The sequence below is a fragment of the Rattus rattus genome, chromosome 17 (assembly GCF_011064425.1).
Source record: "Rattus rattus isolate New Zealand chromosome 17, Rrattus_CSIRO_v1, whole genome shotgun sequence".
Taxonomy (NCBI): Eukaryota; Metazoa; Chordata; class Mammalia; order Rodentia; family Muridae; genus Rattus; species Rattus rattus.
The window spans coordinates 32,426,555-32,445,373 of record NC_046170.1 but is presented as its reverse complement, the minus strand read 5'-3'; the positions used below and the strand labels follow the sequence as shown (position 1 = coordinate 32,445,373).

Here is an 18,819-nt window from a genome sequence, read left to right as displayed (position 1 = left end):
AGAGAGAGAGACAGAGAGAGGAGACAGAGAGAGAGAGAGACAGAGAGAGAGAGAGAGAGAGAAAGAGAGAGAGGAGAGAGAGAGAGAGAGAGAAAGAGAGAGACAGAGAGAGAGAGAGAGAGAGAGAGAGAGACAGAGAGACAGAAAGACAGAGAGATGCAAAACAAACAAACAAGAAACAAAGAAAAATAATAGAGGAAGACCCCTGACGACAACCTCTGGCCTCCACACACATGGGCACATGCAACCACACATACCTAAGCATGCAGAAAAACACATACACATGTTGCACATACACACAAAGAAACACTCTAGTGCATATAGTAAGCACTCAGGCAAGTTTTCTATTTTTTTTTAGAATTAGAAATATTAATGCTATTAATACTGTTATTGGCACCATTGCTAATTAAATTACTGTTACATCAAATATCATTACAATTGTTCTAGAAGCCTAAAGGGGAAAAATCCTGTTGATTGATGATATCATTGGGTAGCAGGTACATCGTTAAAATACCAGGAGCCCCAAGCAGTCTGTACAATAAGACCTCTTGGCCAGACAGAGTTTTTCAAACTTCATCAATGGTCTGGAAGGTTGACCTACCAACTAAGAGCAGAAACTGCACTTCCCGAGGACCCTAGCTCCCTCCTGAGAAACCACACTGGTTGACTCACAGCTCACTGCAACTCAAGTTCCAGGGAATCTGACGCTGTCTTCTGACCTCCAAAGGGATTTTCACATCGTCACATATATGCACATGCCCACACAGAGAGACGCAGAGAAACTTGTGGTAAAAATAAAAAAAGAGTGCGGCCAGTTCCGGTGCGTGCCCTAGCGGTTGCGCACTAGCTACTTCCGGCTCCATTATGCCACCGGAACTAGCACTAATTTATCTCAGCGGCTCCACGCTGCCCCTAAGCACACTGACCCAGACAGTCTTCGAGCAGTCCCAGCTAGGTACCCCGTCAAGCCGCCCTGCCCTCACTCACAGCTCTCTTACTGTGGGCTCTGCTTACATTCCCAGCATCTACCTCTTGATCTCAGCAGCGGCTAACTCTCTGCCAACAGCGGCTACCCTTCCTAATTCTCTGTGAACCGCTCTGCTGCTGCTCTGTTTACATTCCCAACATACACCTCTGAGTAGTTACCCTATAAACTCCCAGCAACCCGTTAAAATCAACAAACTACAACCCAACAATCAGATTTATATGTTGAATTCTCAATCCACTATACATCCACACAATAAACTTACAACCAATTGATAAAGATATAAACCACCCACCTAGGTAAATTTGCCTACAGAAGTCCATCCCAGCTACCTTGGCAATTCAAGACCACCCGGATCTGGGGTCACCTTTCTCCATCTCCATCTTCTCTCTCCTCCTTCTCTCCTGCCTTACAAAAACTTTGTCCCTGCCTTATTTCTTACTGTCCAATCATAGTCTTGACCTAACTGGTGTCAGCCCTAACCTGCATATAGACATTAACCTATATAAACTAATAAAAAAAACAAAATTTTGAAGACTTCTTCCACTCAACTGACTTCTTTATGACATTTGCTTTTCTTTCCTGTTAGTAAAAGGAAGCAGAACCTAGCCAGGATAATATCCTGAGGTGACATAAAACTTTAGTGGCAAAAAATACAATAAAAAAATAAAAATAAATAAAATTTTGCTAGAGGGCTGGAGAGATGGCTCAGTGTTTAAGAGCACTGGCTGCTCTTCCAGAGGTCCTGAGTTCAATTCCCAGCAACCACATGGTGGCTCACAACCATCTGTAATGGGATCCGATGCCCTCTTCTGGTGTGTCTGAAGACAGCTACCGTGTACTTATGTACATAAAATAAATCTTGGGGAAAAATTCACTAGAGGGATAATGATGTAGTAAAATCAAACAGTCCTGGGTTTGACCATGGAGTTTCCCAAGTGTTAGTTGTAAGACATTGGGTCAACACATGAATCTTTCCAAACCCCAGCTTGTTTGCCTGATTGCTGTAGATCGTGTTAACTGACTTAGTAGTCTATAATAACAGAGTCCCTCACAGGGGAAGAGTAGTCTCTTCCCCACAGAAAAAAAACAAATAAATAAACAAACAAAAACATGTAATAAGATGCCTCATTAGGGGGAACCTAAGTGAAATCTGTGGTTTCTGCTTTTCTTTTCCTTTTTTAATGTGAAATCACTTCAAAGACATTTATATTCTGGCAGAGGTCTTCCCTGTCTCTTTTAATTTATGCTGAGGGCACAGCACATTTAAAAATGAGTTCCTTGGGATACTATTTTTTAGGCTACAGAGAAAAAGACTCAGCTTTCGTACAAGCTGGCTGGTCATACATACTAAATGGCCTAACATCTCTTTTCTTTTTGGGACAGGGTTTCTCTGTGTAGTCCTGGCTATCCTGGAACTCTTTCTGTAGAGCAGGCTGGCCTTGAACTCATAGAGATCCATGTGTTTCTCCCCCGCAAGTGCTAAGTGGGCACCACCACCGCACAGCTTTTTCTCCTTTCTTAAAAGACGGGGTCCCAACATGAAGCTTCAAGTATACTGGGGGAGATGCGATATTCAAATACTCAGACAGCTTTAGTAATGATAGCTTTGTAATGTACACACACACACACACACACACACACACACACACACACACACACACACTTCATCCCTGAATTAAAATGTACAAGTTGAACACTCCTATAAAAATTAGCACATTGTGGTCCCAAGAGTCGTCTTGCGCTGAAATCTTTCCCGTCCGGCGTCTTTCTTCATACCTACAGAGTTGATTTCAGGGTACCGTTTGGCTTTTCGAGCACCGCCTTTGATACCTATTGCCATACGTGGGGTAAACGAAACACTTACGGTATGCACACCCGAACACCTCGATGCGCATCCCGATTCTGCCCTTCGGGTTCCATTCTAGAGGAATGAAGCGCAGAAACCTGGCTTTGATTGAAGGCTGGAGTCTATAGTACACGACGCTGTCTGCGTTCGCGTTTCCAGAAAAACCCTGGAAGAAAAGGAAAAGAAGGATCTCTCGGTATCTGGAGATTATCAGTTTCACCTGGAATGAAGGCCCGTGTGCAAAGCCAGCCTTTTCCCTTTATTCCCCCTCTGTGAAAAGTGCCACTTTCTTTAAGGAAATCAGATGAACCGTTTTGTCTCTCCATGCACAAAGTGACTGCTACCTCCGTTTCTTTGTATTAGGAGAAGTTTTAAATTACAATCGCACCCATTAAAGCAGCTTTCAGCGACGATACCCTCGATAAAAATTGCTTCCGCAAAACACGGATTAAACGTAAAAGCGTGCGCGCGCCAGTGGCTTGCCAGCGCTGCAATCTTAGCGTGCAGAAGGCGAGAAAATAATCTCTCAGTATTGAAAAACTATTACCTGATTCAGCAAAGAAATTGCTCACCTGTTTCAGCTATTGCGCTTTCTCGGCTCCCTCATTAGCATAAACAAAAGCCTCCCCCAAGTAGGAACCACACTCTAAGAGTCGCTAAGCTTCATCAGCAGACTGCCTCAGACTTGTCCAGAGCCATAAAGGGATACTGGAAGCAATGAGAATTTGGAAAGACCTGCGATTAGACTTACAGACTCTGGCTCTGGAAAACGAGAGAGACCTTTGGAATGATGCTAAGCCAGCACAGTCAAATTGCAGATGAGGAAATTAAAGGTCAGGAAGGTGAGAAAAAAAATCACTGGCGTCTGCAAAACCATTACACTGAGTAAGCCTATGTTCCTTCCACAGTATTAGGGCACATTCGCTGATGTATCACTTCCTGGCAACATTCATAGAACTTGAAACCCTGGCTACTTAAAATGCTTTTAAAGATTTCTTTATTTTTATTTTATAAGTGTCTGTGTATGTGTTCACAAGCCGTGTACATGGCTGGTGCTTGGGAAATGCAGAAGAGGGCACCAGATCCACTGAAATTGGAATTTCCGTTGTAAGAGTCCCTATGGGGGCCGGGAACCATACATGTGACATCCACAAGAGCAGCAAGTGCTCTTATGTGCTGAGTCATACCTCCAGCCCGGAGGTCTGTTTATCTGCCACATCATGGGACTTCGCAAATGAAGAAATCAGTATGAAAAAGAAACCTTTCCCATCACTCATATTTCATCATTATTTCTTTTCCACCCCCTCCTCCAATTCTTCCTTTCTTTTTGGTTACACTATCCTAATTTGTATATGTAGGAATGACATAGGAAAGATGCTATTTCCTACGCAGGCTGATGATGCTCCTCTCCTTAAAGTTACTCAATCAACAAGGGACCAGCCGAGAAGGCTAAGAGGCAGGCAGCAGGTTCCAGTATTGCTAATTGGTAGTAGTATTTACCAAAGTATTTTCTACTACATTCTTTTAAGATAATGTTGCAGGGTTTTGAAATCAACTGCCATTAACTCCCTGAATGATCGGTGCGTTTCTCCTGTTCCGTCAGCATCCTGTTCTCCCGGTTTTCGGGTTGGCAGGCCACAAGCTTTTCCACAGCTGTACATTTCTACCTGCAAATTAAATCTGAAACCTGGCACCTGTGCGAGCTAATCCTCTTCTTCTACTCGACTGTATTTGGCACCAGCTAAGAAACAATCGTTGGCGCGCATCCATGAGATGCTTTTCCAGGAAGAAAGACTGACTGTCAGTGTGGGTGAGACCCGGGATGGGTTGGGACCCTCCCCTGAATAGAAGTGTCAAGTGGAGAAACCAAGCTCAGCTCTGTGGGGTCTGTCAAACTCTGCTTCCTGACCGAGGCTCTGGCTGCCACAGCGTCCCCTCCATGATGGACTTAACTCTCAAACCATAAACCAAAAATAACCTCTTCCCCTCACTTACTTGTTGATGGGTGCATGGTCACTGAGACAACATGTCTTACCATCTCTACTATCACCATCCAGTCTCACAAAGCATGTTCCCATCAGAACGGTCATCAAAACCTGGTCTTAAAACTCATTCTTGTGTCCTGCCCCCATCCATACCTAGATTCTCAATGGTTTCTGGTGACCAGCCAGCAAGATTTGGACTGAGGAGGCAGAACCTCATCCCACTGCTTTAAAAAAAAAAAAAAAAAAAAAACATAGTCCTCATCAAATGTAACAATCACTACTGGGATGTAGCCCCATTGACTCTCCTTGAAAAGGTCTGACTCAGTCCTGATTAAAGCCATTCGTTGCAAGGAAGACAACTGTGTACAGTCACTTCCTGTTTCGGCTCTCCATACCGCCTCCACCAGAGACGGACTTGTTCTTGATAACGTCAGATCTTCCTGTTCTTCCTTCTCTGGGTTTCTCATCCTCTGCAGGAGGGAGGGTCCTTTCCTGTTTACTCTTTTTCAGACTTATTTATCGTACCCTGCTAGCAGGAGTGCTCCACTAAACCACGTACCCTACGCGTCTCTCCAACTACAGTGAAATCCAGTTTGCCTCAAGGTGGGTGTCAGCAAGATCCTTGGGCAAAGGAAGACAGGGCTTACAAAGAAAATTTAAACAGAGTTCAGCAGATTTCTCCGTTACGAGGCCTCTCGGAGCGCAGAGTAACAAGACCATGTGCTGTGTCTCTTGGACGGGGAGTGATCCAGCATGTCTCAGACATACTTGATCCCGGGGAATGTTCTTCGTGGACTTTTCGTCGTCGTGTACTTGCCTGGGCTGCCACCGTTTCCCCGAATGTAATAGGAAAATAGTGTTCAACCGTACTGATCCTTCAACTCTGACCATCAGCCCTTTCAGAAAGTTGCAGCCTGTTTCCTGTTTTACTGGTTATTTTTACTAAGGATTAGGTAAGAAAGGTTATCCCACCATGCCCACCTTAGTGGTTTGCATTTCCTAGTAGATCATGAGAACCTACCTGGAATTTGGACATCCATGTGGTCGAATTTTTCTTTTAGGAGGGTCGAGGCAGGGTACTCTTCCCCAACTTGAACTCCACATTAAATCTTTCAGTGTACAGCCCCCAGGCACAGCTGTGTTTGTGTGTAAGCCCACGCACACACCATATACACATATATCCACGTGTCACACAGACCCTAGGCATTGGTATGTGTGTTCGTGCATGTGAACCCAAGTATATGCGCCTGTTATGATGACCCCAGGCACTGATGTGTGTACACGTGTGAACACATCTTCTGTTTGCCTGGATCATGAATACCCTAGACCTTGATATGTGTATGCATGCCTGTATATTCATGTTATGGTGACCTTAGGCACATATACATATGTGTGCACACATGCATGTGTGTGTGTATGTGTATGTGTGCCTCTTAACAAGCTCGTTTGCAAGCATAGCTGAGATGCTGGTCTCCGGATACTGGATTCTAAAGTGACACTATCAGTTTAGCACATATCTTTGATTCTATTTCCTGGGTGCCACTGGCAGAATAATGTAATCTGTACTTACAATCCCTTGCCAAGTGAACAGGTGGATGATTAATTAAATGACCTTCCAAAAGACACCACATTTCCCCCCTAAAATTAACAGAATTTCACACATTCAGATAGATGCACTGCAAGGATCTCGGCGTAAGGGACGGGGAGGAAGAGATTTCCACACTGACAGTGATAGCAGATGGGTGAATGACTCGGGGAATGCGTGTGGACAGCAGTGTTTGATTTTTTTACCTGATTGGCTCCTAGGTTATTTAAATGTTTAAACATGAAGTGAAAATATAAAATATATATAATTTGCATAAGTAATACAAATCTCTTCCCTGGCACAGTAAAAATTTTAGCAGCTCTCTCTCTCTGACAGAATCCTGAAGCTGAAGACTGTAGAATGTGAGGTTTTTTAAATAGCCGGTTTTCTTTTTTTTTAATATTTTTTTTTTAAAAATTAAGACATTACTACAGGAAGGGCAGGCAGTTGGTGTGGCTGGCAGAAGCATCCTTTAGGAACACTCAGAGACCTTAAAACATCTTCCCACTGCAAAGTCATTTAGAAAAATATAACGTTACTATTTCTCACATCTAAAGTAGACAGAAAGCATTCGCTTTCTGCCGCCCAACCTGTTTACCTTTGTGAAATCCCCAAATAACCAGGATTCGGTTTTTTAACTCAGTGCTCACAGAGAAACTTTTCAGAATGTCTGTAGGGTGGAGGTCTGATCCTGCAGTACCCTATAAATGAAAATTTCAAGGCTTACTGTCAAGTTTTAAATGCATCAGCTATCCCTACGAGACAGTCTTCAGTCTGTTATGGGAAAAAAATGTTTTTTACATACCATCAAAATTCATAAAGAAGCACACAGATTCCTTTGTTGGTTTTGTATTGTTCTTTAAGAAGGACAGGGCCTCACTGTGTAGCCAAGGCTGGCTTCAAACTCAGCATCCTCCTGCCTCAGTTTATAAATACTGGGATCCAGTTGTCAGCAAGAAACGCATGGGTTTAAATGTCTCATTTTTCTCTCTTTTTGTTTTCCTTTTGTTTATTTTTGAGGTCATAATTTTAATTATGACATTTCTCCTTTTTCTTTACTCCTTCAAAAAAAAATGTATTGCATGAACAGATTTATCCGTTCCTTCAGAGTTCGGTTTACAGTCAGAGTCCATTAGGTGCACCTCAGAACTGCAGGAAATTGGTTTTCTCACCTCCCAGGTGAAAGCAGCCTAGGGTGTGCATTTCAAGTGCACGCTACTGCGATTAGAACGTGAAAAGTCTCCCGCAGGCTCACGCAGTTGGACGCTTGCTCCGGGTTCCAGCTGGTCAATACAGCCAAAGGTTTTAGAGGAGTGGGTTCGCTGGAGGAATGGCTGTTCCGAGGTGTGTAGACCTTCGAGTCTACAGCACAATTCTGCTTCATGGCCTGTCTCTCTTTCTGGTCTCCCAAGATATGAGCAAGCAACTGCTACCCTTTCCCTCGGCCACAGAACTGCCTAGAGTCATGGCTTCCACTGAATACTGTCGTAGTTCTGCAAACCATGAGCCAAATCAAATCTCTCCCCTTGAGTGGCCTCATTAGGAGTTTGGTTGCTATGACAGGAAAAGCACCTAATGGGTCTGCAAGGCTAAGTCCCAGCCTGTAGTCTTCCACCTTCCTATGGCAGAGAGAAGTCCTTCTCTTTATAGCTTCCTATTTAATCTCACAAGTTTTCGGGAAGAAAGTGAACTTAGAAGGGTCTGCTAGGGTTGAGAAGGAGAAGAAATAATGTCTTTTAGTCCACTGGGCTGTACTCACAAGAAACCATAAACTGAGGAACCCACACCAAGTCTGTTTTTCTCTTTTGTGCATGTGGGTTTGTTGATGTTGCTTTGTTTGGGAGGGTTTTGTTGTTTTTGGTTGTTTTCGTTTTGTTTGTTTTGTGTTTGATTCCAGGCCTGCTCCCCAGTCCTGTAAGTCAGAGGCACAAGAGGGGAGCCTACTACTATAATTGTCTTTTCCCAACTGGTCTTCTAAATGCTCCTGTGAGTGCTGGACTTGGCCTTCACGAAAGAAGGGCCCCACTACAGTGGTCCTGAGCGAATGTAGAATGTAGTAACTGGTCAAATGCCTAGAATGTATGATGCTGATGTCATTGGCCCTGACGGGATATGTAGACCACGCTTTCCAAAGCTCAAGGAAGGTTTTCAAATCATAAACAAAAAAAGTTTATGAGCCAGAGGATAGAGGGATACACAGCAAATAATAATGATTAATAATGTTATTATTAATATTAATAAATCCTCTGGATATTGCATATTCACCGTTCTTGAACTCTATTGCAGCTATGTTTACCGGCACAAAGGTACACAAGATTGGGTCCTGCCCATCAACATTTCATCATGGATGAAGGAGGGGACTCATGAGGCCCTAGTCCTCCCTCAGGGACTATTAGCTCTTAATAGTTGCTGGGAGAAGGACTGTCAAATATTTTCTTTAGTGCTCTAGCCACTGGTAAGTTGCATATGCTCCAGCAACTACCCTACCCAGACCCATGCAAGCAATTCTAGACTCAACGGGTCATACCTAGCGCCCAGGGACAGAAGATACGAAAACAGGGCATCTTATTGGGAGGAAGAAATGGTTTAGTGGAAGAGAAAAACAGATAAGAAAGCTGAAGGAGGGTGAAAATTACTAAAATCCACTATATATGTATATGAAGGTGTCAAATAATTATCTTTGAAGTCTATTTCCAATCATTCTAATTCTGGGACCTAAAACGTCTAAAGTTAAGACTGGCAGATTAAATCTCTGCTTAGGACCACACCTTGCACTGTAGAATTAGATCCTTCTGCTAAATCCTCACATGGTAGAAAGAACAGAGGACCTCCCATAGCTCCCATGAGCCTCTTTGAGAAAAGCACTAGTCTTATTGCCATGAACACTCTGAACCCAATCACATCCCTTCATACCCTATGCCCAGAAGGCCACAGCCTTAAAGATTAGGGTTCCAACCTGCAAGGCTTGGAAGAGGCGAGCATCCAGGCTACAGCACAAAGCAACTGTGCTCTACGTTATCAATTTAAATGTCTTCAGCACAAAAAAATTTGTCACTCAGGGTAGGACACAGCTGAAGCATTTTGTGCAGCTTTACTGTTGGTGACAACCCTGCAAAGCGGTTATTTTTGTACCCACTTTACAACGGAGGAAAATGAAAATTATAGAGGTTAGGCGTGGAAAGTCACACGGCTAGAAAGTGGCTAAGTAAGAATTTAATTCCAGGCTGCTCCAAGTCCAAAGCTCATAATTTAGTGAAGTCATCAAAAAGAAAAAAAAAAAAAAAGCAGCAGAACACAGACGCAAAAACACCTACCCTGGGGGAAGTGTGACTTGTTTTCTAAAGTGTTTCCCTCTTTAGTCCATATTTAACCAGTTCATAAACAGTTCATATATAACATATTTCATACATCTGAGAATAATGACACTGAGCTGGGACTCAGCTCTACCCACCGACTTCTATAAAATGAAGATGCTTGTAAGCCACACATTTTCTCTAACTTCTCCTGTAGAAGAATAAAAGTCAAAGGCACTGTTCCTAAGACTCTTGCCTTCATAGATACAGAAGAACGTCAGATGCTGTGCCATGGCGTCATTAAATGTGTGAAATGTCTAGAAGTAAAATTTAGGTAGATGTGATAAAAATTGAAAAGCTTAATTGAACTGTTGTTTTCTGTTTGACTTGATGACTTACATACTCCACCAGCTGTTCATAGATGACTTGGAAATATATTTGAAGCATGACAGGGATATAGTTTACTGGCGTGGAGCTTGCCTAGTATGTGCAATGCCTTGGGTTTGATCTTCAGGGGTGAAAATTATAGGCAGCCAAGATAATTCATGAGTTAGTGAGTTTAAAATTTTTCCGGGATCTTAAAGACTTTCCTGAGTGATTCTAAAGTTTATAGCAAGGTAGAATGGTGCTAATTTCTTTTTCAAATATTAATTGAACAAGCCATGTATAAAAGCCAGGATGTTTAAGAAACCACTGCCTGTGGCAATTCACACGGAGCTATGAAATCTTACTGTCATAAATCAGAAACAGGAGGCCCGTTATACATAGTTACATAGCAGACTCAGACTGCATATAAATTGATCCAACTCCAGCCAAAATAAACAGCAGCGAGAGTTGAAATTCAACGCAACAAACAGACAGGCAAACATGAGAATCCCCTTGTCATTATTGATCTCCTTTATTACCAGAATTCCAGTGACCTACATGTGACCCGCCCGTGACCTGTTTCCAGATGCAACTTATTTTGCCATTATCAGTTAGCACACAGACACTGGCTCAATCATGGCCACGGCTGTCAAATAAAAATCTCTTCTTTATTTGATGGCAGCTATAAATCTTGACTAAACGCACCTCCCAAGAGGTCCTTTAGTTGTGGAAAGTGCAAAAGAAAAGCAAAACAAAAAAAATACTGAAAAGTGAGAAAACTGTCAACATGATTCCAAATAAGAAAAACTTGCAAACATATGTCAAAGACATTATAACCACAACCAGAAAACACTGAGCCCAGCTGACTAATTTTCAATGTGAACATAATTCCTCTGAGTTATTTTTTTTTGCATAAATAGTAATGGCAGTCTAGGAGTCTGAAAATATATGATATTCATATTATTACAATGCTATACTAGCAGATTCTGGACAAACCCCAGAATAAAAACAAATAACAAAATAAAGAAATAGAATTAGAGCAGAAAATGTAAAAATAATTATATATAATATGGTAGAAAACTATAATAATAATAATAGTAATAATATAATAAAACAATATCTAAGGCACTTTCTCTTCAGATGTGAGAAGGTTTCCTGAGGAAGAGAAATATAAGCTCAGGTGATTCTTTTACCTCACTGGATTATAAGCAAGATTTGAGTCCTAGATCCCTGAAGGAAAATAACATATTTTGGGCCTCTGGAGATTTTGTGTCAAAACTTAAAGGCCTACAATTGAGGGACAGGGAGTTGGAAATGGGCAAACCCTAGGATCAAGAGCAATGTTTTGGTTTCTAGGTCATATGTTTGCTTGTTTGTTTGCTTGGAAAGAAAGATAAACAGAGAGGCAGCCAGAATGAAGTTGGGTGGTGAGTGGGAGGTGGGTAGGAGAGATCTAGGAAGAACTGGGAGAAGGAAAGAATACGACCAGGGAATAGAACATGTGAAAATTTTGAATAATATTTTTTTAAGTAAAAGATAACATTTCCATGTTCTCAATTGAAATTGTAGCGAAGTACTCAGGGAGGTATAGTGCCTCCTACCAGCAGAACTGACTAGAAAGACAGCCTGTAGGCCCCTAACTACTTCATCAGTTCTTTTTTCATAAAATATTTTGCAAACATGAGAAAATGATAAATAGTACCAACGGCTGTTCTTACAGGAAAATTTACTGTCCTGAAAACATGCAGACACAGACATACACACATAGGTAGGTACACACACACACACACACACACACACACACACATACACCCACACACACTGCAGAAGCATGGAGAATTGCCTTGCATGATTCAGTGTTTGACTCTAGACCACAGAGTAGTACCAGCCATATTCATGTGATGTCTCTTTCCTTCTCAATGAACCCTTTGCAAGAATGCTATCGCAGTACGCCCAGAGGCATGTCTCCTAGATGATTCCAAATCCAGTCAAGACGATAACCATAAGTAACCATCACAAGGCCCAACCAAGAACCAAATCAGCAGATACGTTGACCTAACATATATCTTGACAAACTCTGGAACCACAAGAAAATAGTGTCTATTGTCAGGTTGCTAAAGCAGTTTGCACTGTCTGATTCATAGGCAAAACCACTACTGTGGGAGGCAAGCTCATCCAAAGACAGATATGTCTATTTGAAAACAAAACTTCTGGTACCCTGAGCCGGTAGACAGCCATGACAATCCCTCATGAGTGCTTCAGAGGACGTAGCTACTACCCGATGGGTGGGGCTTTTGAGGATTGCATTTCTGAGCCCCGCCCATCCAAAACCTCTTACAGAGTTGGAATCAGAGTCTCTCAGAGTCTGGCAGGGGAAGGAGATGGTGACCATTGACTACTCTTAACAAAAGCCCTTAGCCAAGTGCTTTCCAGAGATAGTCTCAACTAGAGAAGCTCCTCCGGCCTCCCAGGGATTCTGGGCAAGATGTCAACGGAAGTGGGAAGATGTCAACGGAAGTGGGAAGATGTCAAGATGTCAACGGAAGTGGGGCTGCCCTCAAACAGACTGAAACTCATCACCATAAATGAGGTAATGTGGAGTACGAGAGAAACCCTGATACACATGACTCTTTCGAAACAAAGGCATTTGAGGCAATGATGCTTACTTGGAATGGAATAGAACACAATCCCTTCCACACAGGGTATCATCCGGCAAGATTATAGTGTGATATAATGAATAACAACTGGCCATCTCTGGGGAGTATCCAAAAGTCAGAAGGCGAGACAGAAACAAATGCACTGAGTTTGAAACTATGTGTTTGGCACCCAGGAGTGTTGGTGCAAACATTAAATGTATCTCAGTTTCTCGCAGAATAATGCCAATTCTCACACTAACAACTTGATTGTGAACGCAACCTTGACAGGTGTCAGCAAACACACTACACAGTCATGCACCGAAGAACCAAGATGGGGAAAATCTGCAAAGACAAAACCGTTGTCTAAAATAACGAGAAACAAAAGCAGATTCATCCACACCCACAGCACAGATAATGGAACTATGGGATCAATATGTGAAAAGCTAGAGTTGAAGAAAGTGATGAGCATGCAGGAGCATGTAGGTTGTGTGAGCGGATAGATGAAAACTCAAAAAAAAATAAATAAATAAAAGGATCAAAGGAGAAGTTCAAAGTGAAACAAGTGTTTACCACGGAGAAGGCTGGTGCTGTCTGAGCCATCTAAGGGTTTACCAATTCATCCAGCATAGCCAGAAATGCTCAGGGAGTTGGACGTTGGATGACAAGGAAACAGAATGTGGTGGACTACAATGTAAGCAAAGAACTAAACCAGGGGAGAATTCCCAGAAACTGTGAGACAGTTATAAATGCTGCAGTGAAGAATGAAGGGAGTGAGGGAGAAAAGGGAGAGATAGAGCATTGCAAAGAACTTAGGAGGAGTAGGTTAGAAACTTAAAAAGAGATCTTCTTTTGTAAGAATAGTACAAACAATATCAGATCTTGATAGTAAACTTACAGAAAGAAAAATTAAAGTCAGTGATCACTCTTGAACACAGTTGTTTCTACAACCCTTAAAAAGTACAATGAAAGGACTCCAAAATGCTATGTGTACAGACAGAATAAAAGGTAATAAATCATCCTGGACTCAAGCTCCTCCTTCTCAAGGTGCAAAGGTTGTTGTCATACTTAAATCATGAAATCTAATTAATCACACTAAAGAAAATATGGTTTTACCAACAGATGCAGAGAGAGCATTTGATCAAATCCAACATAGTGAAAATTCACAGGTTGTGAATTTTCCAATCCTTAACCAAAAAAAAAAAAAATCTTACTGCAAAAGTTCACAAGCCAGATGGATTTCCAGAACTGAGATGGGTAGATGTGGCATCCCACAGAAGTCGTCTGCAATTAAAAATGTCTGGAAAAGAGAAAATGTTTTCCTCAATGGAACGTCGCTGGGTATATCAACCGTATTCCAGGGCAGGAGTAGTGAGACAAGGTAAAGTGAACTCCATGGATATATGTGGTTGTTGTGTTTTGTTTGATCTTATTGCTTACTGTTTCACTGACTTTTAATTTTCATTGTTTGTTTATTTGTATGGAGAGAGAGGGAGAAAGAGAGAGCGAGAGAGAACAGAACTGAGTGCTTGGGGAAGTGGGGAAACTCTGGGAGGACTTGCGGGAGGGAAAACATAATCAAAATTTTCTGTATGAAAATAATTTTTAATAAGAAAAACAAAAAAGAAAAGAAACAGTTCAGTGAAGAGGACAAAGATTTAAATATTCGCATGGATTCATCTCAGAGGGGAGATGGTATAGCTCCCTTCTGTGCTTTTCTGTAGGTCATCAAGAACGCGAAGACAAATGCTTTCAACCTTGAATTTTAGATATCACATAATCTATCAAGCTTTGAACCCATTAACATCTTTCGTTTAATCATCAATATTATAAAGCATAATGGCATTCTCATGATCATTATCATTAAAATAACTATTGTTCAGTGTGGCTGGGCCTACACCTGAACCCCTCCCAAGATCATGAGATTGAAGGTGGGAAGATTCCTCACTCACCTTGACATTGTACAAATGTTTTTATACCAAGATTCTCACATATTGATTAGTTCTCAGAGCCCTTCAAGATGTCCTTTACTTACTAAGCGAATTACCACTCACTTTCCCAACTGAAAACTTTCATATGTCCCTTAGACGGTGGCTCCAATTCAGGTGAGCTTTCCAAGCAGATGAGAAGAAACTGCCTGCTTTGCTATGCTTGATTTGAAAAATTGGCAGTTAATTAACCTAATACAATTATTCTGCCAAATAAACACAGTGTTTAAATAACTCCTAATGGCTTATTGCTATACCCATAGATACATATGTTTATAAATCTTCATAAGAGAATCTTCTCCTTGCCCTAGAAGTTCATTAACACGGAGACTGACAGCTAGTCAACTTACAGAGAAAAAAGAAACCATGGAATTCTCAGCCAGATAAGACGTCTGTACATCACCTGTCCCTCAACATTCAGGAATCTGAATTTTAACAAAAAAATTGGGGTGGAAAATTCTGTGCTAAAGGTGGTGGATGGCTTCAAGGAATCTGTTTTGGACACAGTGGGGCAGCTGCACATATGAAATCCCAGTTGTGACAGCATACACAAGCCCTGGGTAAGATCAAACAAGACAAAAATAACGGCAAAGGGAAGAGACCCGGCTCCTCCACCAGCTAAGAAGCTCTTGTCATTTCATGGCACTGGGAGGGCAGGCCTCAGTTCTAACAGTAGCTGGGTACCACACACTGGACTCAAGGATATTAACACAAAAAAAATTCAAAAATTGAAATTGGGTGGATAGGGAGTTGAGGGTGGAGAAGGTAGGTCTGGGAGAAGTTGAGAAGAAGTATGACCAAAGTACACTGTATAGGAATCTCAAAGTATTAATAAAGTTATTATTTAAAACAGTTCAGAAAGAATAGCCTCAAAGTCAGGTTTTATTTAATATTTATTAATTATGCTTTTAATGTGTACGGTAATATATATACATACATATTACTGTATCATCTTGTAAATCTCAAACCATACCATACCTTTTATAACATAGACCCTGAGAGGTGGCTAAAGTTAAGAAACAATTTCTATATTTGGGATGGAGAATGCATGGTGTGTTATGTATGGAGAGGCCACAGGGACCTGAAAGAGTCTGTTCTTTCCTTCTACTTTATGCTCCCTGGGATTGAACTCAGGGTATTGGGCTTGAAGACCAGCACCTTTACCCACTGAGCCATCTTGCAGGCTACACAGGTAAAGTTTGGGTATGTCTACTTATAGCTCTGAGATTCCACAGATGTAAAGATGAGTGGTTTCCACAGTATTCCCTTTTAATATTGCCTCTACCTTTAAATCTTGTCTAATAATTTTAGAATGCACAGACAACAAGACAATTCTGGGGCCAATGAAGCAGCTAATTTGGATCAAGGTATTGGTCACCAAGACATCAGGGGGTTTGGTTGTGGTTTTTTAAGATTTATTTTCTACATACGAGTATTTTGTCTCTCTGACTGTATGCAGACCATGTATATGCCTGATGCCCATAAAAGTCAGAGGCTTGCGTCAGATCATCTTGACACTGGAGTTATTATGGTTGTGAGCGACCATGTGGGTACTGAGAACGGAACCTGGATCCTCTAGGAGACTATGCAGTGTTTTTTTTGTTTGTTTGTTTGTTTTTTGTTGTTTGTTTGTTTTATTAACTCCATTTCGAGCCTTCCCTTTCCCGGCTCAATGGCAAACATCCCCCCCCTGATGTTCCCTCCCATCCTCCCCCCTTGTCGCCCCTCCCCCCGCAACAATCTAGTTCACTGGGGGTTCAGTCTTAGCAGGACCCAGGGCTTCCCCTTCCACTGGTGCTCTTATTAGTGCAGTGTGTTCTTAATCCTGGAGCCTTCTCTCCAGGCTCAGTGACTTGAGGTTGATTCCCATAATCCACTTGGTAAAAGGAGAGAACTGACTCCTCAAATTTGTCCACTGACCTCCAACACACATGCTATAGTACGTGCTCTCAGGTACTGACACACACACACACACACACACACACACACACACACACACACACACTAATAAATTTCAATAAATTATAACTCCGTTTTGACTCGGATTCATTGACCTTCAAATGTTTTACAGTTTAATTATACAATTGGAGTCTCATTACTCTGAAAGTCAGGAGAGAGTCTACCTCAATAACAATGCAATTGGAGATCAAAAATATATAGTCTTTCTTAGCTTATTTGTCACCAAAGAGATAAACACGTTTGTCCTCTGGGAGCTGAGGGTGATTGAATGCACGCGGTGAGCATCGAGTTAGAGAGAGTGGTGCAAATTTTTATTTCAATCAATAATAGCACCTGCCTTCTTGCATTGCCTTTGAAACATTGCCAGGTGTAATGAAACAATAGACCAGGAAATGTCTCACATGCCCATGGGTAACTCGATACAGATAAATGGAACCAAAAAATAGAGAACACTTAATGTTGGAGTGCATGAGCTCCATTTTTAATGCTAAGAAGTCTGCGATTTGGGAAATGCTCTACTCTGAACGATGACACAAGCTCATTTATTTCGAGTTCAAACAAAGTCTTTCATCTTTAAGGGCAATTTTTTTTTCCTCTACACCAACCATCACTAATCTCAAAACCAACAAACAAAGTCCTACCATTTCATCTTCTTCACAAATATCTGGGTATGGAGGTACACACCTGTAATCCCAGCACTTGAGAGGTAGAGAGGCAGGTGTGTGGGGGTGGGGAGGGTGAATTCAATACCTGGGCTACACAGCAAGACCTTGTCTCATATATTTCTCTTTTCTCAAAAAGGTGTTTTTATTGTTTGAGAAATTTAGAGGGGGTGTGCAGTGTGGGCTTAACAAAAAGAATATGAATTGACAAGTAATAATCGTATGTACTTCTCAAGTACAGTGTTATGTTCTGATACATGTTTGCGTAATAAAATAATTCAAACTAATTAACAAACCCATTGTATCGTGTAATTGTCATTTTTTTTTAAAGGGAGGACACTGGAAATCTACTCTTTCTGCAATTTTAAAATGCACAATGCCTTCTTAATAAGAGTCACCATTCTGTGTCACAGGTCACGAAAGCTTATTCTCCACTCTGGTTGAAACTTGGAGCTCCTCCAGAGCACTGTCTCCAAGCTCCCTGTCATTCAAAGCCTTGACAGTGCCCAGGGAGCTTACAAACCACCACTCTGTGATGCTCTGATTTGCATCTTTCCCAGGTCCCCACTTGCTCCTGTAAGGAAAGAATGCTAGTTTCTCCAGGACAGAACCTCCATCTCCATATGCTGGGCGGGGGGCGGGGTTTGGAGAAGAGGTGCCTATCCAAACCTCTGAACTTGAAGATGTTACTTTGACCTTGGGAGAGGCAGAAGGAATCTAGCTCTTCTAACTCATGGCAGCTAGAGAAACTGGAATCAGAGGTTTGCCCAAACATTCTTCCTCTGCAAGCCCTTTACAGGAATCCATGTAAAAATCTGAAGAATGAGGTCAGAAAAGGAGATTAACTTCTGGTTTGCCTCATCACCAGTCTCCATCGCGCATGGGCGTGGCTGTGCAGTGCGCAAGCGCTCATGGCTGACACTCTCCTGGTGTACCCCAACTCTGATTCTAAATCTCATAATTTTGGTGGAGAATCTGAAAGGCCCAGCTGGATAGTCAAAAGATCCACACCACCTCCTTGCAAAGGAACCTTGATCAATTGCATTTGAGGACTAAGACCAAATACATATGTAAATGCTGTTAACGTTCCTGGGTGTTCGCCTTACTTCTCTTTCTTGCAGAGCCTGAGCTCACACAGGGCCTGTGGGTGCTAGGCAAACACTTCGCCATGGAGCAACAAAGCTCTCCAGAAAATACTTCCTAGGAAAGAAACTTCAACAAAAGTAGTTTTAATTTCTTTAATGCAGAGTTTTATCTCCTTTTTAACTAGTTTGCCTCCGCATATAAATTTTGGAAATTATATTTCAGTGGTTGTAATTACAGTGTCGTGAAGCAACAAGCAGTCCCTAAATATCCATATTGTTTCTCTCTGAATGCAACTGAGATTGGTTGATTAACATTTGAAAAATATCTCAAAGGTGCACCATCCATTTAAAGACGGATAACTTTTTTATGTTTAGAGGCATCTTCTGGAGTCAGTTTATAAAACACAGTGCACACGGTGTTAATGATGC

At 41.7% G+C, this 18,819-nt stretch overlaps 1 protein-coding gene across 2 annotated transcripts in view; it reads right to left on the bottom strand.

Moving 5' to 3' along the window:
- Cntnap4 (contactin associated protein family member 4) overlaps positions 1 to 18,819 on the bottom strand; it is a 665,755-nt gene that overhangs the window by 133,419 nt on the left and 513,517 nt on the right. For both annotated transcript variants that reach the window (XM_032888111.1, XM_032888110.1), the window contains exon 4: positions 2,853 to 3,000. In XM_032888111.1, coding sequence (XP_032744002.1) covers positions 2,853 to 3,000 — 148 coding nt within the window. The remainder of the gene's footprint in view (positions 1 to 2,852; positions 3,001 to 18,819) is intronic.